General features: G+C 35.6%; 3 protein-coding genes across 4 annotated transcripts; 1 reads left to right on the top strand and 2 right to left on the bottom strand.

The window, feature by feature from the left end:
* Nucleotides 1–620: 620 nt before the first annotated feature.
* LOC117635151 (60S ribosomal protein L15-like) lies at nt 621–2,602 on the bottom strand. Its single transcript, XM_034369496.1, has 4 exons — nt 2,507–2,602; nt 1,645–1,811; nt 1,084–1,281; nt 621–978 (listed from the first exon to the last, which is right to left on the bottom strand). Exons 1-4 carry the CDS (start codon nt 2,508–2,510, stop codon nt 733–735), a joined length of 615 nt encoding a protein of 204 aa, XP_034225387.1. The 5' UTR covers nt 2,511–2,602; the 3' UTR covers nt 621–732.
* A 6,419-nt stretch (nt 2,603–9,021) lies between these two features.
* On the top strand, nt 9,022–11,745 carry LOC117636202 (growth-regulating factor 3). The gene is made up of 4 exons (XM_034370708.1): nt 9,022–9,492; nt 9,684–9,872; nt 10,304–10,619; nt 11,138–11,745. Exons 1-4 carry the CDS (start codon nt 9,276–9,278, stop codon nt 11,586–11,588), a joined length of 1,173 nt encoding a protein of 390 aa, XP_034226599.1. The 5' UTR covers nt 9,022–9,275; the 3' UTR covers nt 11,589–11,745.
* A 56-nt stretch (nt 11,746–11,801) lies between these two features.
* On the bottom strand, nt 11,802–23,925 carry LOC117636201 (1,4-alpha-glucan-branching enzyme 2-2, chloroplastic/amyloplastic-like). 2 transcript variants are annotated; one of them, XM_034370705.1, is made up of 22 exons: nt 23,604–23,925; nt 22,817–22,971; nt 22,420–22,685; nt 22,046–22,144; nt 21,174–21,216; nt 20,950–21,009; nt 20,742–20,822; nt 20,225–20,341; nt 19,693–19,776; nt 18,555–18,676; nt 18,254–18,373; nt 17,528–17,657; nt 17,301–17,411; nt 16,327–16,455; nt 15,739–15,842; nt 15,452–15,596; nt 14,552–14,699; nt 14,361–14,461; nt 13,532–13,609; nt 12,668–12,823; nt 12,452–12,526; nt 11,802–12,352 (listed from the first exon to the last, which is right to left on the bottom strand). In XM_034370705.1, the coding sequence occupies exons 1-22, from the start codon at nt 23,749–23,751 to the stop codon at nt 12,254–12,256; spliced, it is 2,571 nt and encodes an 856-aa protein (XP_034226596.1). In that variant the 5' UTR covers nt 23,752–23,925; the 3' UTR covers nt 11,802–12,253. The 2 variants fall into 2 exon arrangements, with proteins under 2 accessions (XP_034226596.1, XP_034226597.1); XM_034370706.1 differs by having other exon boundaries at nt 22,817–22,966.
* Between the last annotated feature and the right edge of the window lie 1,213 nt (nt 23,926–25,138).

Here is a 25,138-nt window from a genome sequence, read left to right as displayed (position 1 = left end):
TATGTTTTGCAATGAATTAAATATATAAAACGACATGGAAAAGTGTCCAAATTAACATTATGTCACCCTAAATTTCGTTTATTACTATAAGGATAAAACACATCACACACGTAATATACGTCCTATTTTTAAATATCACTGTATTGAGAAACATATGAGATTTTATATAATCCCATGTAGCTAAATGGTTCATATCAGTTGAAGATCAATACTATAATCAAGTAGCTCTTAGTACAGTAGTATTTCTCTTTTCAATGTTCGAAAAGATCGGTGATATGATTGTTAAGCAATAATATTCAAGGAGAAAAGATATTGAGTGCATAATGTGTTAAGCATCTATTGGTTTGATGAGTGACTAAATTTCACTGAAAAACAGTCTTGTAATTCTTTACTTGAGCAGCCCAACTTGTGTTTGGGATTTCAGGGGTTACGATATTTTGAATTTGGCTGGCCCAATCGTTCCATCCAAGCTACAAATTGTAAGAAGCCCACATTTTTGTACTAAATTACGAGTAGCTTGTTTTATTGGACACTCAATTAGATAAACTGTTAATTCTATTTTGCGTAAGGTGCAAATGGTGCGCTTTTGAACATAAATCTTTCTTAATTTACTAATAAAATTCTGAATAATAAATAAATATTTTGATATTGCCTTCCAAACAAACATTTTGTCTTCCTGAAAGTACCCAGAAATTTATTTCCTCAAGATATAGGCAAGGTAAGGTGATGAAATCAACGGTAGCGAGGAAGGGAGAGGGTGTTGTTTCTCTTCCAAGTTGCCCTGCGAGAAGGTCGTGCCTTGTGGTACAAGTGTCCCTTTCCTCCCAATCCCCTGCATTTTTTCCCAGCAGAAGTGAGCCCGCGAAGCTCCCTGTGCTTGTGAACAGGGTTGCAGAGCCAGTTGATTCTTGGGTCGTTTCTGATAGCATTATGAGCAACATCAACCAGGATCACCTCAAAGTACTTGTAGGTCGAATCCTGCATCCACAGATTGCAAAGGCAGAATAAGACACATGAAACAAAACCAACACCAAGCAGAGCACAAAAAGAAAGAGAAACAAAATCACATTCTGAGTCACAAACCTCATTGATCCAGTATGAATTGAGAACCCTAAGGCCTCCCAATCTCCGGCCAGCGCGCTCCTCAGCAACAGACCTCTTGCTGCGCTGAAACTTTAGCTGTGTCACACCTTGGTTTGTGGGCTTCCCATATACAATGCCCTTGGCAACAGGCCTCTTGCGACCGCCACGCCTTACACGGATACGATAGACAACATAACCCTGCAACATATTTTACTAGAATCATCAGCAAGAAGATCATCAACTAATTTAATTTAAACACGGCTGGGGCAACAAACGGTGCATAAAAACAGACAACAAATAACAAGTCCAAAACCCAACTATAGTATATGATGTAGGTCAAAACAGTGCAATGCATCAGAATGCTGCTTAACCAACACATATTGGTGCAGAACATGAGAAAACGCATGCTCACTGAAACAATAAGCAAGGGCATGAAAATAATAGACCTGATCTAGATATGCATCAGATAAGGCTGTTAACATAGGCATATGTGCAAGTCAACAGCCTATTAATTAAGTTTGTTCATGAAATTAGAAAATAATAATTTCAACAAGGAGCAACCTGCTTGGCCTTGTAACCCAAACGACGAGCCTTGTCAGGGCGGGTGGGTCTTGTGACTCGAACAATTGAAGGATGCTGGCGATATTCCCAACAGCGCACCCTCTGGACGAACCTCATCAAATCGGATTGCTTCTTCCTCCATATCTCCGACTGATACTTGTAACCTCCTGATAATTTATCACCAAAACAAAACAAAACAAACCAAAACCACTTGTTACATAATTGATCATTCTCAAATCAAATACATGTTCATATTTTATACCAAATATCATCACAGTCTCAAACAACACCCAATGTTGTACTTTTTCAACGAAACGATTACCGATCGAACCAATATAAAGCAACTAAAAACCCTAAATCATTAAGCCAAAATACTATCGATAATTAACTTCGTGGAAATCATACAAAACCCAACTTCAGTCTTAAACCACATCACAAAAACTATTTAAACCTTGAACTGTGGTGTGTTACCTAGAAAATGTAGGACACGACACAACGCTAAGCATCAGACAAATACCATCCCATTTAGCAAAATTCAGCTTCTATTTTTCTGCTACCGTCTTGCGTACACATAGTTATGAACAACTTTTCACAAACACATATGCTCATAAGCCATTACTGGGATTTGGCAAACCAAAATGGACGCCATGTACAACAGTTCAAAAAGAATTTAAGAAAGTGAAAAGTTTAATACAATCGAAAGCTAAAAACCAAATACATATAAAACAGAGATTCGGCTGAAGTATCAGTGTCTCTGTAACTTGGAACAAACCCATGAAATTCCATATGAAATGGAACTCAATAATCTAGAGAGAGAGAGAGAGAGAGAGAGAGAGAGAGAGAGAGAGAGAGAGAGATGTACCCATTGTATCAGAAAGGAGCTACGACGATCAATCTTCAGCTGTTCGTACGTGAGGGTTTATGAAGAAACCCTAATATTAAATTGTCTGAGGATGGCGTGCCGGAGGAAAACGACAGCGTCCCATTTTGGCTTTTAAACAGGCTCTCAATTTCAGCTGGCCCAAAATTGGAAGGCCTTTTAACTAGCCTTCCATATTTTAGAATTTGGTTTACCCCATCTTTCTATCCAACAACCTACCGGACTTCTTGGGGCAACCGAGTTAGAAATTTGCGAAAAAAGGCCTGATTTTGTTCTAAATTATGAAGAGCTTATTATGGCTGACCTAGAATTCTATAGTGAGTGTTTTATCTAAGGTCTCTTAATTGTTTGATCAAATTGATTAGTTGTTGGATTAAATTAATTAGTTTGATCTAACAACTAAGATATAAGACATCATCTAAGGCCCTCACTAGAATGACTCTATGGTTGACCTTCCAGTACAATTGTTAACTGGGCTAAACTAATGTGAAGCCCAACTTGTTTTGTTCAAAATCTTTGGGTCACAAGGATGCTGAGACCAAAAATACCTACATCTTCTCAAAGCCCTAACCCCATCTTAATTTTTGACTCGATTACTCATTCCGAGTCTTGATGTGTTGTTTGTAGTGAGACCGAATCTCCGATAGTGTAACACTGAGGAGGAGCTGATTTTACATTTTTTTTCCTTCCGAAATCAAGTGGTGACGACACTCTTTTTGGTGTTCGGAGGTTGTTGAGCAGCATTGTCATTCCTCTTGGTGCTTCCAATCCCTTGTTTGCTACAACGTTGTGTTTTGTGTCGCGTCTCAGTGTCAATGAGCCATACTCTCTTCCTTTCGAGGTTTTGGGAGTATGACTTACCTTTATCTATTGTAAACGCCTTTTATTTTGACCTCTTTGGACCTCCTTACCCATGAAGGTTTTCTCCTATGCAAATGGAAGGTCCATTTCAGATAGTTAAAAAGCAAACATAGAGTTATAGACAACACAAAAAGATAGGCTTTGAGCATCATCTAACCTATAAGGCTACAACTGAAAGTTTTAAGCTATATCATTACCTTATTCAGGTTTGCAGTCTTTCAAACCCATGCAGCAACTTCAACCACCCAACACAAAATAAAGAAGACAGAATACATATGCGGTCCCATTTTGATGATGAGCTATCTGTTGTCGGTCCATGGAAAAAGTTATTAACATAAAAAACTTGTTTTTATTTTGTCATATTTTAGGCTGAGATGGAATTAAACTAAAGATTTCAAACAAGGAGATTTGACTGCCTTTGTAATGCACTAATGGCCCTATACTCCTATGCTACAGATGTAGAGTCTTTGCATTAGAATTCTGCTGCCTTGTTGCCACGTCTGATTCTGATTAATTAGTTAGATCAATTCAAACCCACATGTTTTAGAAGATAATTAATCAGTTCGCAAATTATTCTAATTTAATATGGTGCTAGTTCAGATAATATTTTTCTAAAATATATATACAAATCTTCGTATCAATCTGAGATTCTGAGAAGTGTAGCTATGTAGTCCCATTATTTGTTACAAAGAGAGAAAAACATGGTCAATATTATTATTTTAATATAAACGATAATTTAAATTACATGGAATAGGGATTTCTCACACACACAATTATGATATCGTAGAGATTCAAATCTAAGACCTCTAAGCTAAACCCCATTAATGAAAAAGTGGTCAATTTAATAGACGATTTTATATTGCATGATTCAATGATTTTCTCATTAAATAGCAAGAGAGAGGATATTCCACTAAAGAAGGAAAAGAAAATAGAGATGATTGTTTTTTTTTTTTTTTTTTTCCCCATAATTTTGTGTTATGTAGGTTCGGAATAAATGTCACAATATCACAAGTCTCACTTAATAACTAGGTTCATAGTAAAATGCTATTTCAAGTACAAATAGTAAGTTTCACATACGAACTTTAGATGTACAAACTACGAAAATTTTAATGAACAAAAATCTTTTGTACAAATATCATGACTCTCACTTCAATTGATAAAGTATCTTCGTATTTAAAAATAACAAAATGCTATTTCAAGTACAAATAATATATTCTCTTACAGATCTCATTTATGAAAGTAATAAGATTTACAATAAAGAAAAGACTTGCTATAGCTCGCTAGGAAATATATAAATTGAAGCGTGACAACTTGTTTTTTTTTCCAGTTTTAGTGAAGAATAATTCTTAGAGTAGATAGGTAATTAGCAATTTACTCATACATTAGATAGGTACGAGGATATATACTGAAAGCTTTCTGGAAAAACAAGAAATAAAAAATGAAAACAAACCTCGAGAAAATAAGTCACGTGAAGGCACGTGAGATGAGCGTAAGCCTCGCGTGCCGGCGTGCCCTGCTTTTATCCTACAGAAAATGTTGAAAAAGCCTGGGACCCACGTGAGCAGCTGTCTTTGAAGCTTTTTCTGACATTGGTGTCAGTGACGTATGTCTCCTCAGACATGTGACCACTCTTTTTTTTAATTATTTTAAAGTTTTCTAATTATATTATAATTTTGGATTATATTAATCCCTAATAAAGACGAAGTAGCTGACGTGGATTGGTCAGGTGGGCCCCTGCCCAGATCCGTACGTGCAGTGGATCCAAGATGTCTTTTTGGCCAGTGGGTGGTCTCGTGGTAATTTATGTGGGTTGACAAATGTGCCCCCTAGAAACTGTCAAAATTCCCAAAATTAATTGCTTTGGGTTTGGGGGTCCATAATCCAAAACCCATATAAAGACAACACACCCCCACCCCACCTCAGTTTCCGTTATCCGCGTTTTCTACCTTATTATTTAGACTTTTTTTTCTTTCATAAAAATAAAAAAAATAAAAAAATATTTTTGGGGGTCTAAATTAATAAAAACATTTTTAGAACCTAGTTATTGTGATCTTTTTGTTTCACGTTCGTATCGTATATCACTTAATTTTTTTTTTTCATACAATCGATATTGGAGTAAGGAAAAATCAAGCTTACGATATCAGGTGCAGCATGTTTGTATTATGTATCATTTAATCTTTTTTGATACAATTGATATTGAAAAAAAGAATAATTGAATCTATAATCTTAGATGCATCAAGTTCGTATTGTATATCACTTAATCATTTTTGATACAATCGATATTGGAAGAAAGGAGAATCGAACCTATAACTTCAGATGCATCAAGTTCTTATTATATATCACTTAATCATTTTTTATACAATCTATTTAAGTAAAGAAATCCACTCCTTAAGTTGACTGGTTGGTAAACCACAGCAACAAAAAGCATCACTCCATCCACTCGAGGCTCATCATTAACTCTGAATAACTCAGTTTAATTGGCAACGTATGAACAAAAAAATGCCTTGTACTTGATAGTCTTATAAATAAATAAAAACCCCAAAAAAAACACACACGTTGATGAGTGTGAAAAATACCAATGAACACCTGAAAGTGCTCAGCTCGATCACAGTTTTAGATCTGACAGTATGAACTTCACTCATTGGTGCAAGTATATAACTGTAAACACAAGTTTGATTTTGGTCGTATAAAGGAACACAAAAGTGATTTGTGTTCCTTTCTTTAATTTGTGTAAATTTAAAAGTAATAATGTACGAAAGAAATATGTAAATTTGTGGAGCATTTTGGTCAAAGGACTAGGAGGCTATGAGTAGAAGTAGGTGCCAATGGTGTTGGAATTGAGTTGTCATGTCACTGCAGTAAATAGTGGTTGGTCAAATCAAATCCAACACATTAAAACAGAATAAGAGGAGGAGGAGGAAGACAGCTTGGTTGGGTAAAAGAGAAATGCCCCAACCCACCCCACCAGTACAACTTTCTGGAATGTTTATGCTCAACCATCTGCCTTCCACCGGTCTTTTCTTTCCCAACTTGTTTCGTTGCTTGCTTGCTCCCATCTTTTTTACCTCATTGCCCTTTGGTCAGTTTTTTTTTTATTTTATTTTTTTAACATAAGCGGTAGTTTAAATTACTACTAAAGTACTATAAGAATTTGAATCTAAGACTAAGACTATTTGTCTACAAGTCAAACCCTTTTTTCACTTCCCATTAGCCCCTTTGTCAACTACTTAATTGGTTTTCATTAGGTTTGTGTAAATACTCTAGGTTTTAGAACATGTTCCTACGTTCCCTTTATTCTAACACTTTCAAAAGAAAATACCAAAACGAAAAAAGAGAGATTGAGTGAATGGAGATCTCTTTCATGTGTAAAAAGTGTTATTAAAGGACAAATGCCATAGATCTGTACTATTTATAACGAGTACTTGGTCTCATTGTCAAAAAAAATAATTATATTTTTGGTTCTCATATTTTGTTTTTTGTTTTTTGTTTTTTTTTTTTTACAATGTTGTTTCAATTTTGACAATTTCAATCATGTGATCTTCTCTCATTATAATCCCGTCCAACTAAGATTTTGCATAACACGATCCTCTCTTCTTTTTATGAAGAAGTTGTTAACAACGAAGAATATGTTTTACAAGAGGAGGTTACTCTTGACTCATGTTTAAAGATGTCAAATACTCATCATATTAGTTTTTCATATTTCCATCCAATATTTTAAAGTGCATTAAAACTCCTTATTAAGTAATACGAAATCCCATTTCATTCCAATACTTTTATTACTTTTTTTAAAGATACCTAATAGTTGAAATTAGTTTATTTTACACTCCTTATATATAAGTAAAAGTAAATGAGAAATGCTAGCAACCTTCTCTTTAACCTTCTCCTTTGGACCTTCTCTCTTTTTTGCTTGACATGTGTCATTCTTCTTACACTAAAAACAATGTCATTAATATATTATACAAGTTAACTTTTGCTTTTTGCTTTCCAAGTTTACCCTTATTAAATGTATTCAATTTATCCAAAACAATTTCACAACTTTCTTACAATCTTTTTTTTTAAAACGTCAATTATTTTTTAAAAGAAAATGTCAATTTTTTTCAAAAAAGAGGAAATGCCTTTTTTTTAAAATATTTTTTATAACACAAAGGATTTTTTTTTTCCTTGTGTTAAAATAAATAAATAAAACCCAGACATTTCCTCTTAAAAGCAAATATTTTCTTTAAAAAAAAATAATTGACGTTAGAAAAAAATTAATAAGACGGTAAGAAAGTTGTGAATTTTTTTTGGATAAATTGAATACATTTAATAAGAGTAAACTTGGAAAGCAAAAGTTTACTTGTATAATATATTAATGACATTGTTTTAAGTGTAAGAAGAATGACATATGTCGAGCAAAAAAGGGAGAAAGTCCAAAGGAGAAGGTTAGAGAGAAGGTTGCTAGCACTCCCCAAAGTAAATACATCAAAAATGCAAATTAATGTAGGTAGGGGAAACTGCGTCAGCGGAGCCCACTTTTGTGCCCTCTTTACCAAATTCACTACTTGTATATGGCTTGACTTGAGTGGCTTCATTTTCAATCCCCTCCTTAGCTAATTCATTTAATTCCTAATATATTATTATAGATTTCATTCTTTAAATAATGATGAGAATAATAAGTAAAACAAGAGAAGATAGATATTGTGAAAGAATTAGACAAGTTTCTTAGTTGAGTTGAGTTTAGTTATAGAAAAGAAAAGAGAAATGTAGAACTCATACACAATTGAAAATACAAATGATGTTTTGCAAAATACATTCTCACATGTTATATATTGACAAAAGTCAAATTTTTTTATTTTATGGAACTTTACTTTTTTAAAACGTGGACATTGTTGGATTGAGAAATTTGAAAGAGAAATTTTGGATCCGTTAACAATATTAAAATTGCTACAAAATAAGAATGAAAAAATAGTTATATTCGTAACAACTTGTTATTTTTAGCATAAAGTAACAAAAGTGGGTAGACCACATTGATTTAAACGAACAATGAAGAAAACATGAATGAAGATTAACTTACACTTGAAAAACGACTATATATAATGCATCATTTGAAATCAATTTACTTATTTTCTTTTTTCTTGTTTAAATTTTAGCATATGTGAATTGTGGAAATCTAAACAAATAGTTTTGCCATATTAATTCCTAAATTTGGAATTAATGCATCCAAATCAACCTTAGATGTCAATCCATAATAATATCATACTGGAACTGGTGAAGAAAAGAATATTAGCCTTGAAAGCTGAGTGATAAAGCCTGAGCTAGGCTGCAATGTCGGCTGGACTCTCTCTCTCTCTCTCTCTCTCTCTCTCTCTCTCTCTCTCTCTCTTATTATATCATGCATATGCCTCTAGGGTCTTGGGTTTAGATTAGCTAGCTTGATTAAATAAATGGAAAAAGAGATTAAGCCTAATAAAAACACACTTCTGCTATTTCCAAAGCAAAGCAGAGAGACAGAGAAACTGCAGGTTCTCTCCTCTCTCTCTCTCTCTCTCTCTCTCTCTCTCTCTAGCTCTAGCTATCTATTTGTTGCAGTTTTTTTAAGCTCTTTATTTAATTATTAGTTTTCCCTCAACTGTCTTGTCTGAGTGTCTTTTTCTCAAGTGCCTCAGGCTTCTTCACTGGCCTTAAACAAACTTTGCAGGCTTTTCTGTCAGAATGTGAGGTATCTGCCAAAGCTATAAAAGAACCACAGAAGCCTCTGCCTAAAGCTTTCTCAAACTTTCTCTTCACTTAAAACCCAATTCATTTCACACCCAACAAGCATATTATTAAAACTCAATCAGAAAAACAAACCAAACTTATTAAACCCCACCTCTCTCTCTCTCTCTCTCTCTCTCTCTCTCTCTCTCTCTCTATGGACTTTCACCTCAAGCAATGGAGAAACCAGCAGCATGAGTCAGAGGAACAACATTCTGCAAAGATACCAAAACTTCACCTTGAGCCCCATCCACACTCAGAGCCATCTGGGCATGCTCTCCCTCTGTTTGTTCCTGAGCCCAACAGCAAAATGATCAGCACCCTGTCAGCGTTTTCTGAATCTACACCAGCATCTGCCTCCACCAGATTTCCCAGTGAGATTTTCTTTCCCTTTCCCTTTTCTTTCTTCTTTCTTATGTCACAGACGCAACAACCCACAAAGTGTTTTTGATTCTTGTTATAGAAAAGCTCATGTCTTTCTTTGGTTTTCTCCCCAAGTTTTCTACTTTAATGTCATCTTAATTTAATTCTTGTTCCTCTCCTTTTTTTTTTGTCTGTTTTCTAGAAATGGGGAGCTATTTCAGCTTCTCCCAGTTGCAGGAGCTTGAGCTGCAGGCTTTGATATTCAGGTACATGTTAGCTGGTGCTGCTGTTCCTCCTGAACTTCTTCAGCCAATCAGGAAAAGCCTTCTCCACTCTCCTCCATATTTCCTCCACCACCCTCTTCAACAGTACCCTCATTTTCAGCCTGCTTGTAAGTATTTACCTCAACATGAGTAAATCAATCATTGTAGCAAATTTTGACTCTGATCTTTAACAAATAGTACCTCATTTAAATTGCCCATTTGACATATTAGTACAAGTAATGTGTAAGACTAGGACTGAGATTTGTTCTGCCTAATTTGAAGGACCAAATGTCACATAAATTTTACTTTCCCTAATTGGTACATATATATATATTTATGCAACCTAAGATTTTGAGTCACTTGAGCTTGAACATTAATCGATGAGGATAACGATTTTGGCACTCCTCTTTTCTCTTTTTAACCTAATGCACTCCAAACTGAATATTTTACAAATTTCTCTGCACTCTCGACGCAGCGACAGAAGTGCAGAGGATAAAAATGGTGCTAAAAGAATCACTAGCTAGCCATGGTATTGATAATTATGTGCTGCATTATCCAGTGTTGCAATCAGGGTATTGGGGAAAAGCAGCCATGGATCCAGAGCCAACAAGGTGTAGAAGGACAGATGGCAAGAAATGGAGGTGTTCTAGAGATGTGGTGGCTGGTCAGAAGTACTGTGAGCGCCATGTGCACCGTGGCAGAAACCGTTCAAGAAAGCCTGTGGAAGCCGCCACTGCTGCTGCTGCTGGTGGTGGAGGAGGGACTAGTGATATTGCTACCAACACCACCACCAAGACATCGTCTGGTGGGGCCCATTTTACTCTTTCTGGGTCATCATCATCCCCTTCAATTGATCTGCTTCATCTCAACCAGAGGTGAAAAAAGAATTAAAAGCCAAAGCTTTATGGGTTTCTTTTATTTGGATTTATTGATTAAACTGTGCTAGAGATTTGCTTTTGGACATGTTTATTGGGTTTATTATGTGGAAGTTGGTATAGGGGTTGATCCTCAACTGGTATGACTGACCAGAAAAATGAAATTGAAATTAATAGCACTCAAAGCAACCATTTAATTAGGTGATATGTTTTCCTGAGGCCCCACCTTTTTCCCTTGTCTTTTTTGTTGATGTTTTAGAGACATGAAATTTGAAAATGAGAGAATCTCATGGGCCCTGTTGTAGGCATGTTCTCTACTTTGAAGTAGAGGATCTTAATATAAAGGCAAGGTTAATAATGTCTCAAATCTGACAAAGAAAAGAGCTTTAGCCTGTGTTGAGCTATTGCCTATGCTCTTGTAGTCTTGCAACCTTTTCTTTGTTATTTGTTCTATTTGTGGAACTTGTTCTTATTGGTATTTCTTGCTCTTACATGCTCCTCTTCCATGTCACATGTAGTTCCTCAGAGCCCAAAGCTGAGAATAGGAGCCTCTTTGAACCCCACAGTGAGGTCTCCGGGAGTGCTAAATCCGACAGCCATGTCTTGCGGCCTTTTTTTGATGACTGGCCGGGGAAGCTCCAAGAACTGGACAATGCACGAACCAATGCTGGTTCAATGAACTCTGCCACCAGCCTCTCCATTTCGATACGGGGAAATTCCTCCTCGGATGTGTCACTGAAATTGTCTACCGGCAATGGAGTTGAGACAGGGCGCCAGGACGGCCATGCTGAGCGCGTGCAGCCACAATTGAATTGGCCTGCCGGATGGGGAACAAACCAAATGGCTTCAATGGGAGGGCCGCTTGCGGAGGCCCTTAGGTCCTCCTCCAACTCCAATTCCTCACCAACCAGTGTTCTACATCAGTTGCCCCGTAGCTCCGCCTCAGAAACTAGCTTTATCAGCACTTGAATATCAGCATATCAGAGAGTCCCGCCGAGCTTCTCTTAGTTGCTTGTGTAAATTGCTCGCATTATTTTTCTTAACTGGATGAGTTCTGTGGATGTTTCACCATGAACAACTTTGTTGCTTATTTGTTGAAATGCGCGATTGCAAATTACTTTGGTTAGTTCTGACCTAGAATTTCGGTAGAACATATTTTCAAAGTAAATAACAATTTGAGCGTGAAAGATTGAAGACCCATCATATTGCCGAGAACAAAATTTTGGTGAGTGCCAGATGTTTGGTAACTTACATAAATTAAAATGTAACACAACATTCAGCTACGTGGCTATCTATACATGGAAAATCTCTACCTTCGTCATCCACAGAGATTAACTTCGGAAAATAATTACACAAGAAATTGTCACAAACTGCCACATTAGTCTACGTTATAGGCCCAAGTAGGGAATGGTCGTCTGAACACTGCTTAAATTCTCTCAATTTTGCAGTTTATGTTTTGCGTTTTGCTTTGTCAAACCTCTGATTCTTCTGACTTTGGGTTTCTCATTACTGCCAAAGGTGGCAAGATAGTTCAACATGGACTGCACTTTTATTAGCCAATGTACCGGGCGTCTGCCTTAGGAGTGCAGCAAGATGTAGACATTCTCAGCACCAGATGTATATTAGAACCAAAATCAGTCTTTAGCAGGTCCCGCTACGAGAACGTAGGCCACAGCTGTTCTACAAGGTGCATATAGCAGGAAAGAATGAGGCCGGTCATCAAACCACCCATCCTGCAGATCACAATGAGGGTTTAGCATCCAGAAGTCTTATATGATAGCACTAGAATGAAGCGCTGAGATTCAGTTACTGATCAAACGAAACTTTCTTACAGTCGTGAAGTACTCAGCACTGTGATCAATCCTATTGAAGCCTCCAAATAATTTTTCATCTGAATCCAAGACAATCTGCAACAAGGAACACAGCAAACAATATCAAGATGCTGAAAAGATCTAATCAATGCTTGAAAGGAAATGTGAAAGCACGGAAAGAACTAGTGTATTTGGCAAGCCAACTGCGTGTATAATATAATTTTATAGGGGATATACCTTATACTTCCCTGGCTTTAAGCAGCCAACTCGGTAGTCTGAATAGCTTTTACTCCAATGAAAATTGAAGACAAACACCAGGTTTCCCCTTTCAAAGACAATAACCCTATCTCCTTCATCCTTCCGTGATATATATTGGTGCTCAGAAGTCATGAACTGCATCAACAGTTGACCAATTTTCATACTAGAATTTATCAGATCACAAGTGGCAAAGTAGTATGTGTCTGCCACAACTGCAAGTTTCACATAACTGATGGAGAAGAATATTTTAAATCTAAACGGAAATATAATCATATAAGGCAATCAAGCAAACTGTTATTACTAATTATATAAAGGATGATCTTAAACTTTGACTACCATCATTGATTATTAGTTTGTACAAGACATGCTAAAGGAATAGGATCCTATGGTTATATTTTCTTTACTGATATTGTGCTTATACCTAAAATGACGTCTGATTTAAAGTTTCTAGGATTAAGCACTTCGAGTATAGGGTTTGGATGCCAGAGCTTTAACATCCGACTTCCAAGAGAAAGAGAATAGTAACAGGTAGCAGATGCATTTCTTGTCTTGCATTTTACTATTCCCTGAACTATAAGGAGGCATGAGAAGAGAAGAAGAAAGCCAGAAAAACCGTAGTTTTTCCTGCTGGTTAATCGAAGGAGAACCAGGGTGACTCTTTTCTGCAAGATCTGTGTGAGTACACTGATAAAATTGTGCCTTTAACAATTCATAAGCTACTGAAAATAATTACAAGAAATCAAGAGAGTTTTAAATCCATCGAAAATAGAAATAAATATATGTCATTTTCAGTAATCCATGCCCTAAGCAACCGGCACATATAGATGTCATAGCAAAACTTACACAATAGGTTTCTTCAAGATGCTGCATTGCTTGATCAAATTCTTGCAGCCCATGATATCTTAGATAATTTGCATCCCCCTGACCATGCAGAACCAAAAAAATTCATAAAAAGTACATTGTAAGCAGAGGCACGATGGTTACACAGAATTTATTTGTTGCAAGGTCAGCATACTCGTAAAGAACCAGGAATTTTAAAAAGGATATGCAAAGTTTGTAATAGTTCAAGAACTTCATGTGCAGCATAAATGGCAAAGAGATGGAAAAGGGCTGGATCCATGCCTAAGGCGCATGAACAATTATCAAAGAGGAAGCCCTATGGGCATCAAAAAATTCGAAAGCGTGTTAATGGAGGATATTCTTACTAAAAGAATTGAGAGGGTCCGTGAGTTGAGATATGAGAAGTACAGGAGATATCAAGTTGCTATTGGGTTACCTTTTTAATAGTGTCTCATATTATATCTTCGCTTCGGCTCATAATTTGCCAGTAATAGCAATGTCAAGATCAAAAATATCTTGATATTTTTAATAGCACAAATATGTTATTAGGTTACTAATCAAATTGACTTTGGCTAGTAATTTTATATTTCCTTTACAATTAGCATTTGATTGTAATATGTTATCTTGTTCTTCAGTTTCCTATAAATTACTATGCCTCCACATATCATGCATTGCTTCACTTAGTCACCATCAGAACTAAACACCCTTCTTGTTACATAATTAACCAAAAATTAGATCCACAAAAGTGAAACATCTAATAGGCATACTGTAATGCATATGGTAATGCACACTTGTATCATAAGAACTTACAAGATGTATCATAAGAACTTACAAGATCAAATCTACGTCGGCATTTGTCAAAACTGTTATTGTTCCCAGGAACTATTTTTCCATTTGGAAGCTGTTGAGTACCCCTTGGAAAATCAATCCACTCTGAACAGAAAAATAAACCGAAGACATGAAACTGAGTGGCAGTTTGATAGAAATGATGATATGCAATATAACCAATTAGCCTAATCTTACCAGGATGTCCAAATTCATTCCCCATGAAGTTCAGATATCCTTCTCCGCCCAATCCCATAGTAATAAGCCTAATCATTTTATGTAATGCTATTCCACGATCTACAAGGGGAGTAGCTGGCCTGTCCAGAGCCATGAAATCATACATATCCTGAGAGAAGCATAAAATATTCTAATATAAGAAACAAAACTACACAATTGTTGTAATCATACTTCAAAAGTAATAACAATAGCTAAAAAATTTCCAACATTTCTTATGCTTGCATGCATAAATAGATATATAACAGGTGAATTTGAATGCAGACCAGAGTTACCAGGATAGTGGCACATTTGGGTTCGTGGTATGGGAACATGATTGAGATTCATTTATCAATTACTTCAAACAATAAGAACAAGTAAATATTTCCAGATGTGTGTCTTCAGAATACTAATCACGAGAGCAGTTTCCTTAGAACAAAGGTCCAAAGTCATTTTCAATATCTTGCTTCATTAGAGCCAAACAAAATCACCGCACAAGATGGAAACCTATCAATAATAGCCAAAACAATACAACCTCTTTTTTTAATTTTCTTTTCCTAACAATTATAAACTCCTTATGATCATATATATCATATAACAATCATTAAGTTTATCAACAGTAACTGAGGAATACATGTTTCTGGTAATAAAAGAAGTTTGAAATTATGCACATACAAAAGAGTTCGCAACTTCATCAAGTGTTGTTGCCAACCAGTTAATAATATATAGTAACCAATTTATCAAAATGGGGACTGAACAGAAAAAATGTATTTGAAACAAATTCAACTGGGTATGTGCACCAAACAACATTAGCATGTTGTTCAATCTTTTCATGTGTATGAGCCCTTAGAGTTGAGTGATATGCAAAAATGGAACTTATATAACCTTGTCCATCAACCAGAACGCAATTGTTTTGTCACCAACAAGAGCTTGGTCATGACTTTCAGCATAAGCAACACACTTTTCCTGCCACCTTCTGTTGGTGAGTGTGTGAACGATATCACCCATTTGCCAGTCTTCATCCATTTTCCTACATAAAATTTAGTGTAACAATATGGCAACAAAAGATTATTGGTTTTATTCACGAATGCCACCTACAACAGAGATAGATACAAGATCCTCTAACTTCAAAAATGGAGCAGAGATTTGTTTATTTATTTATGAGAACTTACCGGAGGAGCTCAATCCATTTATCAGCAATAGCCATATGCAGGCGATAATCAAATCCAACACCACCATCTTGTACAGAAACACAGAATGTTGGCATTCCACTAACCTGTAATGATACAAATATGCAAAAGAAATATAACAGTCTATAAATAGGGCATTTTCATCATCAATATTTTAAGACCAGTTGGACAGGATTTATTATACTTGACTTTTACAATCAGTTGATGAGTATAAAACACTGCAGATATTTATGGCTGTTGTTTCTATGCATAAGTCAGTAAGCTCCTCTACTAAACCCTCCTCAAACTCGAAGAATGAGAAAGATTAAAATGCTCATCTGAATAGAAATAATGGTAACAACACAGGAAATTCTATGTGTTAAAGATCAGGCAAAAAATAAAAAATTTACGAAAAAAGAATGTAACATGGAGGTAAAGCCTTTTATTTTTCTTATTTCAAGATACCAAATCCAGTGAACAGGTTATTTTCAGTTCTGTGCACTATGAAATCTAAATTTATTACTGAATAACATATAATTTCCAACAGAAAGGATGCTCAACACTACTTCTGAAAGGGAATAGATAACATACATCTTCACCAATGGTAACAGCTTCAGGGTAGAGCCCGTGAATCAAATCGTTAACCAGCATCAAGTAAGTCACAGCATCTACATCTGTTGCTAATCCAAAGTACTCATTGTAATTCCCAGTAAATGCCACCTACAGCAGCTCGACCGACAAACAAATAAGTATAAGAACCTGTCATAACTTGAACTATAGTAACATATGTAGAATCGTAGAGAAAATACATAAATTATTATCTTAACATGGAAGAACATAGCATGGGCATCTTCTATAACTTTCATATACATAAAGTCTCTTGTGAGATCTTGGAACATTAAAGATATATCAACTCAACTGAGCTAATCCTTTATCCTAAAAAGTAAGTATCAAAGACACAAGTAATACATCAAAAGCTTATTTAATACCAAGCATTAAATAGCAAAATATCCTGAATATCAGATATGTATTCAGCCTTGCATGTGTTAGCTAAAATGCTTTCATGTGTTCCCAGAACTTTCCACTCCTTATATGTTCTTTGTAACTATTATTCTCCTGAACTCTCTCTCTCACTCTCAAATATACACACACACTTTCCACTTATTATGCGCGGGAAATTTTTCTTTGGGGTGGACAAACCTCCACCTGTAGTTCTTAACAACTCACTTTCAAACTCCTAAAAATCAAGGAATTAAATGTTTGCATACAAATATATCAAGGTCCCCAAATACAGAGATGTCTATGGGAATACCGACGCTGATATTGGACATCAACATTATGTAAAATCATGCTGACAATAGGCAAGCATGAAAGTTTTCCATGAAAGTTTTTAGGGCCTTAAAAGTAGATGATGATAATAAATCATGTGAAGTCATAACATAACCAAAATAAATGGCACAAAACTATGTGCTCTCCTGTTTCAGTGAAACTTAAGAATGAATGGCATGCAATGCAAGTCATTCAGCTAAAATTATTAAAGAAGGCAATGGAAACGAAAATGGTACCTCCAATCCATGGTGAGTGTACATCATTGAAGTCACACCATCAAATCTGAAACCATCGAACTTGTATTCTTCTAGCCACCATCTTGCATTGGAAAGAAGATACCTCAAAACCTAGGTAAAAAGTTAAAATTAGTACCTAACAAACATAGAATAAAACAAAAGGATCAAGGCCAAAATTCTTATAGTACACTATTTTATTTTAAGAAAGCATGCAAGAAAGTACTCACCTCCCAGCTTCCATAGTTAAACAAGCGGGAATCCCACATCCAATGATATCCCCGGGACCCAGAGTGGAAGTAATGACTATCGGTTCCATCAAACATGTTCAACCCATCCAACACGTTATTTGATGCATGGCTGTATGTGTTAAATATTAGTATTCAGATATTTAGAAAAATAAGTTCATAGTAATTAACATATAATATTAAGTACAAAAGCCTGATTCATGGAAAAATATTCCAATAGCATACAAAGTAACAAATAATTTGACAGTACCAAGCCAAATAAAAATGAGTTTAGTGATACATTAAAATATTCGAGGAAGTCTGTCACATCAAATAGACTAAAGATAGTACAATGAGTACATAAAACAATCGTCGAAACTTAATCAGTATTTCTGTTATGCCCCATTGCTTTCATAGTCAGCCACAGGGAGGTGGGGATAAATTCATATATTTATCACATGTTTATTTTTGTAACCTCAATTGCACATGTGCTGTTTGTCCTATCAGTATTTAGTTACAGAAAGAAAGGAAGCCCGACCACAAAAACTTTATAAACTTATGTGCATGCAAGCACATGAACAAAAAATTAACGAATCTGTCATATTGTTGGCATGGGCAATCTATCAACAAATAAAGGGGAAAAAGGCACATCAAATGTGGAATATATGATTAATCCAAAGATGTCTCCAAGAACTTATGACCTATTTCCTATGAACAATTAGTTATTACCTGTGAACAATATCCATGAGTACAAGAATACCAAGCTCATGAGCTCTATCTATTAGAGACTTCAGATCGTCAGGGGTTCCACAGCGACTGCTAGGTGCAAAAAAATTGGTGACATGGTACCTGCATCACAAAAATAGAAAATTTCTGGATCATTTTTTGAGAACAAAGGGAATGTCAACCACTCACAAACAAGCACCACCTGTAATACTGCCTACTACCAATCCATTAGTTCATATAGAATAATTTCCCAAAAGATAAAAGGGAGTACATATAGTTGGAGCATATGTTAAAAGGACAATACCCAAAGCTAGCATAGTAGGAGTGCTCTTGAATAGCCATGAGCTGAACAGCATTATAACCAAGCCTTTTAATGCGTGGTAGCACATCATCTCTAAATTCAGCATATGTGTTGATTTTGGGCTCCTGCAACTCAATGTTAATAATACTGTGAGGGTAGAAAAATTTAATACATAATAAGAAATCAAAAGGAAGAAGAGGTCTGAGACAGGTTTATGGCACATCTCAGGCATCTGTTAAATTTTCATTAAAAAATAGCAATAAGACATATCCAATTAATAAATGAAATACCCCCACCCCTCTTTTTCCAAAAACAATGAAAACTAAAAATGCCAAATCAATCTCTCTGAAGGCATAGGTGTTGGGCAGTAATAATCTAAACTATTCTGGTGTTCTTTTGCATTTTTAATATGTTATGGAAACTTCAAAGGATTAGTGGCCAAGTGAAATTTTCCCTGGACACCATATCTTATTCATGAGTGAAAAAGGGTTTATGACAGAGCTTAGAGTATCCCATATTTCATTCCTTAATGTCACATGATTAATAAATTCATGGTAAAGATTTAATATTTTCCTTAGTACCAAACCTTGGAGATATCATGTGCACCTTGACATATCAAGGAACAAAATTTTCAAATAGAAGAAATGCCTCATGGCAGTGCAACCCAGCTAAGCATCTAGTCTGCATCTTCCTCTATGAGAATTAGATGGATATGTCACATCGCTTTCAGCTGAAATATCATATCTATGGTGAGACTTTTTTTATTAAAAAAATATATATATATTTTTAACACAACTCTATAGAGAATTAAGAGATGTAGGCTCAGCCCTTCAGTAATTAATTACAAATTTTGTTCTACCCTAACACAAAACATGGGTCATACAAAATTTTCAGGCCCAAGGGAGGTATAGCAACTACAGCATAACTCCAAACTTAAGGCACTTAAGTTAAGACCACCTACACTAAAAAAAGGAACTTTAAAAGCAGATTCTAACACACATCTCTAACTGTTGACCTAAGGTGAGTTTTTTTTTTAAAAAAATAATTTTTTTTAAAAAACAGAAAGTTAAAAATAAAAAATATCGGAAACATTCCACAATAATGAGCTACATGAGCCAGACAGAAGGATGACAATGCACACCGTGCTACTCATTCCAACATGTGCCTCATAAATGCGAAGTGATTTTGGTCTCTTTGGCTGAGAATGTTGAAATACATAATTTTCCTGAAAAGAAGTAGATGAGAGTACCATTAGCCACTGAAAACTGAAACAGAAATACAAAACATGAACATGTAAATGAAGCAGATTGAACTATTTATCGTCTTAACCATTTCATAAAATTAATAAAACTATAACCTATTCATAAATAAATGAACAAGTATAAGAATCCTAGGCAATCATTAATGACTTGTGGATCATTCCCACTCCAACATCACAAAGATTTGCCAAATTGAGATTCCATAATATCGTTTAATTTTTTTTCTCTTCTTGAAGTTGTTACAGTGCAATATTATGAAATTTAAAGATAATTTCTACAGAAGTTCTTCCTCATATTGACTTTTATTATTGCAAATACCAATGCTGCTAGCTTACTGCAGCCTGTATTTTACCCAGAGCCGATATCATTGTTATCAGTATAAAGCATAACTGAAATATTTTCCGAAGAACATACCTCTTCTGGTGGATCGTAGTATATGCCATTGTATGGAATTTCACCTGGAGCCTGTACAGAAAACTTGATCCAAGCAGGAATGGAGTCCTTAATGCCTGAAGGAGTATCCATACGGATCTGCAATTTCACATAACATACTGAATGAACAAAAAAAAACCAAAAAACAAAAAAAATAATAATAATAATAATTAAAAACAAGCAAAGTCCTCCACTTATGGCAATAACATGACACTAGCAAAACTTGCAACTGAATCATGTCTTATAACGATTGTCTCATTCTCCACAGAAAAGTTCTACAAGAGACAAATTCCAAAAAGCTAAGTGTATATAACCAAACTTTTCCCTAAAATTTTCACTATGGACAAGTTAACAGAAGAATTAGTTTACGGATTACTTTAACTGATAAGGATGAAGAAGCTTCTTTTTCTTCTCTGGGATCATGATTCATGAAGTAATGAAAAAATAGAGAAGCACCAAGATCCAGCAAAACCAGACTTATAATCCTCAAGAATGTTACCTTCACTCGAGAACCATGCGGAATCGGAGGTGAGCCATCTGCATTGTTTGGCAAAAATATCTCCCAGACTCCAAACTCATTCTGTTTACATATGGAACATGAGCAATGTTGTTGAAAAACAAATAGTAATCATGTAAGCTTGATGTAATTCACGCATTTTTTTGTTCACTATCTGGGCATTCCCACAACTAAAGTTCCAAAAACATACCCGAGTCATAACATCTGCATTCGTATTCCAATTGTTGAAATCTCCAATCAACGATGCTGACTGAAAAAGGCATCCAAAAAAAAAAAAAAAAAAGCAATGAGACCAACCGAAACCCAAACTGAATATATCATGTCCATTACTCTTGCTCTTAATAGGTCACCCTTGCACAGAGTAACTAACAGAAAAATGTAAGCTCCTTAAAATATCAAACAAGGCAAACAAACCTTAGCTCCAGGTGCCCACTCCCTATAAGCGATACCCTCAGCACTGAAAATCCAGTACAGATAATTCAGCATTAAAGATTTGCCGATCATAAAATGGATTTAAACCAAAAACCGAAGTTATTATGATAAAATAAATCAATCCCAAAAGAATAAACAAAGAAAGATGTTACCCATGGAATAAATACAAAAATGTAAACTAAGACAGTAATGAGCAAACAAGCTCAAAAAGTGGAAGAGACTGTATCTTACAGATATATGGGCCTCATAACATTTTTTTCAAAGGCCTGCTAGCCTACATGGGTGATATATGATAACCATACTAACCTGCAAGTTGCTTAGAAATATCTATATTGCATTCTGCCACAGGCTGTGCACACAGTTACTACAAAAATTGATCACAGGAAATTTTTCAAGAGCAAGCTTTTCATTTTCTCAAGCTTGGATCAAAATATATTGAATTGTCCTCCAATCAATAAAAAGGCTATAGGAACACATGTTGTTTTATTTAATATGGTGAACTTTGTCATCGTTCAAAATTTAATGGGTGTAATCACCAATCAGTACTCAAACCTTTTTTAGTTTTAAGTCCAGTATATGCAGTTTGAAATAATCAACTCCAGAGAATCTGTTTTGAAACACTAGAAGGTAAGGTTTGAGACACAAAAATAAAGCAGAATGACAAAACTTTTCTTTTTATTCTGCTCTATTTGACCTTATACATCACCTCCCTATTAGCATATTGCTGTTCCATCTAAAAAACAAAAGCAAGTAAAGAAATGGTGCATGTACATATTAAATGTTGTAAACTACTAGAAAACATGGAAACATGGAAACATGGTTGGACTCCTGCAGATATCAGATAAAAGTAATACCTGCGTGTGAACCCAAACTTCTCATAGCCACGGGAAAACACCTCCAAGCCACCTTCATACTTGTCAATCTCCTCACGCAGCCTTTTGTATTGTCCATAACTGGGCATAGTAAAACACAATCAGTTAAAGCCTTATTAATCTAATTTGAATATAAAGCTAGCAAGAAGGATTTGTAAGGGGGAAAAAAAGAAAGAAACATAATTCAAGCAGCAAAAAGAATCTTGCGCTTGCTACATTAACCAGCTAGCAGGTATATGCCATTTGCTTGAAAGGGGCAGGGACATGATTGTTAATCCATTGCTTTAATTTTATCATTCGTTGAAGTTGTTAATGTATTTACTACTTAGAAATTCAAATATGAAAGGGCATCCTACCGGTAATCAAGATGATCACGGAAACCCACCAAAAGTGGATCTATTTCATATATCTTTTTCCCATTTCCAGGTGGTGGAATTGACTTTTGTGTGGCATTCTTTTTAGCAGTACTTACTGTCCCATCTAAGGGATGAGGTGTTTCCTCACCCCTGGCTTCAGTGCCATTGACATTGCCTGCATCTAATGAAGGAACATCACTTTTCTTCGCTTCATCCTCGACCTTCTTATCATCTTCCATTGCAACATTATCTACATCCTCAAGCACCTAAACAAAAATCATCAATGCTCAGTAAAGTAATATGTTATGTGGGATCTAAGAAGTCATGTAGAAGTTGACTATGCTATGGCATTCTCCACAGAACATAACTGTTATGCATATACAAGGGTATCATAAACCTGAGGATCCTCTGAAACTGTGCCGAGAGCTTCCAATTGCTCTGTCACAGATGAAGAGCCATCACTCTGGCTATCAGGAACAAGAACTTTCTTTGATGCAGCAACCGTTAAAGACGAATCAGAATCATACGAAGACTTTCCAGCAAAGATCTTCCCTACAAACAAGCATCAAATTAGCTTAACATTATATAACAAGACAACAATAACATGTAGACAATCACTGAGAAAAGAAATCATTTTTAAGATAATAAATTCATCTTTTAAGCACACGTGATTGCCAATATAAGTCCAATCGACCAAACAAAAGATTCAATTGGAATCGCGTAACCCAAAAGGAGAACCCTAGAGAAACAGACAAAAAAAAATCCCTTTTCTAAAATCCCATTTGGTACCAGAAAGATTAGCTTTGCTTTTTCAACAAATTAAAAAAGAGAAATTGCTATCAGTCATCGTAACATAACATTACGTCCATATAATCCGCATCAAAATTGATATGCTTTATTCTTTTTCTCTTCAAAAGCATACGTCTCCATTACAAGTACACTTTTCTGAGCTTCCAAAAGCTCACGGCATATCCAAGCAAGCTCCAGACACTGACCGCTAAAACAATCAACCTAGCATAATTTCAAAAACTAAAAAGAAAAACAATATAATATTAACATATTAAAAAATAAATAAATTCGTAATCTCTTGACACAACTTCCAACACGCAGAGAAACCGAATCGAAAGCATACATTATTGGAAATGAAAAATGAGGGGAAAAAGAAATAGAGGGAGAGGGGGTACGAGAGAAGGAGCTGTTGGTGAGGAAGAGAGAGAGGCTGGAGGTCCTCCGATCGCCATTGAAGCTGGAATGCAAGGAAGCAGAGTCGTTGTTGTTGTTGTAGGCCGAAGGTAGAAGCGGGAAGCGAATCCCCGAGAGAGTCGAGACCATTTTCTTTCTTCTTCTAGGATTTTCTTTTTGTTATAACCAGAGAGAGAGAGAGAGAGAGAGAGAGAGAGATAGAAGAATCGAGAAGAAGGATGGATCGATCTCGAAGCAGAGTTTTTTTTGGCCGAGTTTCGAAGCTCGTCTCCCGGGAGAAACGTGAGTGAGTGAACGAACAGAAAAATCGGAGAGAGAAATAGAGAGGGTGTAATTTGTGTTGATTATTATGGCGCTGGATGCCACGTGTGCAGTTGAGAATTGCATGGGGATGGGTGGGTGGGACCCAGTCGCTTCTCCTCATTTTCGATCGTCCATCGTCGTTGGCATTTTAATTTTTTTAAAAATAAAAATGAAATAATGGGATTGCACGTTGGAGAGATGAGGAACGAAAGGCTCTTGTGGGGATGTGGGAAGGGAGAGAGGGAGGGCCATAGAAGGGATATTTTTGTGTTTGTTGCTTGCTTGTTGCCTTTCTATTTGTCTATCAAATAAAGGTCCTTTCCATAGTCGAAAAGACCAAATAAAGGTCCTTTATGTGATACTATTTTTGGATGAAATTAATTTCTTGTTATCTTTACATGAGTTACAATTTGATTGGACAATGGTTAATACAAATTTAGCTAGTTTATGTTGATTGTTACTTTACACCAAATTGGAAATGACACAATTTGCTACTATGGAATTGGTAAAAAGTTTACTTATTTATTTTTAGTACAAGCGATTGGAGAATGAAAGTTTACATAAATTTTTATTGGGTGCCTGGGTTTTGAATCTCTGCCCAAATGGGTGGAGGTAGAAAAGCTCAACCAATTGAGTTATACCATATTGGCAAAAAGTTGAAGTCATTTTTTTGGACATGACATAGCCTATTTAACTCAAGAAGGGATTTTCACACTCCATTTTTCTCTATTTTTCTTCATGTTATTATAGCCGTTGGTCTAGATTGAATCCGAATTGAAATCCAAAAACAAACAAAAAAAGATTATCAATGTAGAATTAGTTGCACGTCTCTGTAGTTCGAGATAGTATCGATGTTGCTGATAGTCCGTCTCTTTAATTGTGATAACTACTTTTAATTACTCATACTATAAGCCCACTAGCATATACTATTAAGAAGGGAATCAACTAGAAAATTTTGTAGGTAAATCAAGAGGAGCATGTCATGCATTAATTCCATTTCCCCGCCGAGATATATAGTCACTCCCCCTCTCATTATCAAGTACCAAAAATGAAGTCCCTTCATCACCTAACCACCACAACCGACAGTTTTGCTCTCACAAGAGAGATTGTGTTTCATTACTATAAGTATATCCTTGAGGTTAGAAAAGTAAATTACAGCGTGCCTATATATATATATATATTGGCATGTAATTTCAGCCATTGTGTGATTGTT

This window comes from Prunus dulcis, chromosome 7 (assembly GCF_902201215.1).
Source record: "Prunus dulcis chromosome 7, ALMONDv2, whole genome shotgun sequence".
NCBI lineage: Eukaryota > Viridiplantae > Streptophyta > Magnoliopsida > Rosales > Rosaceae > Prunus > Prunus dulcis.
This window is presented reverse-complemented; position numbering and strand designations above follow the sequence as displayed.

Excerpts from the sequence above, each read along its gene's own strand:
- LOC117635151 (XM_034369496.1), bottom strand. Across the intron at positions 1,282-1,644 it reads TGGGTTACAAGGCCAAGCAG|GGTTATGTTGTCTATCGTAT; the intron begins GTTGCTCCTTGT and ends AATATGTTGCAG. Across the intron at positions 979-1,083 it reads ATTCATACTGGATCAATGAG|GATTCGACCTACAAGTACTT; the intron begins GTTTGTGACTCA and ends CTGTGGATGCAG.
- LOC117636202 (XM_034370708.1), top strand. The coding sequence starts at position 9,276 with ATGGACTTTCACCTCAAGCAATGGAGAAACCAGCAGCATGAGTCAGAG. Across the intron at positions 9,873-10,303 it reads CCCTCATTTTCAGCCTGCTT|TGTTGCAATCAGGGTATTGG; the intron begins GTAAGTATTTAC and ends TGCATTATCCAG. Across the intron at positions 10,620-11,137 it reads CTGCTTCATCTCAACCAGAG|TTCCTCAGAGCCCAAAGCTG; the intron begins GTGAAAAAAGAA and ends TGTCACATGTAG.
- LOC117636201 (XM_034370705.1), bottom strand. The coding sequence starts at position 23,751 with ATGGTCTCGACTCTCTCGGGGATTCGCTTCCCGCTTCTACCTTCGGCC. Across the intron at positions 21,010-21,173 it reads AGTGGGCACCTGGAGCTAAG|TCAGCATCGTTGATTGGAGA; the intron begins GTTTGTTTGCCT and ends TGCCTTTTTCAG. Across the intron at positions 15,597-15,738 it reads AAATGGATTGAGCTCCTCCG|GAAAATGGATGAAGACTGGC; the intron begins GTAAGTTCTCAT and ends AATTTTATGTAG.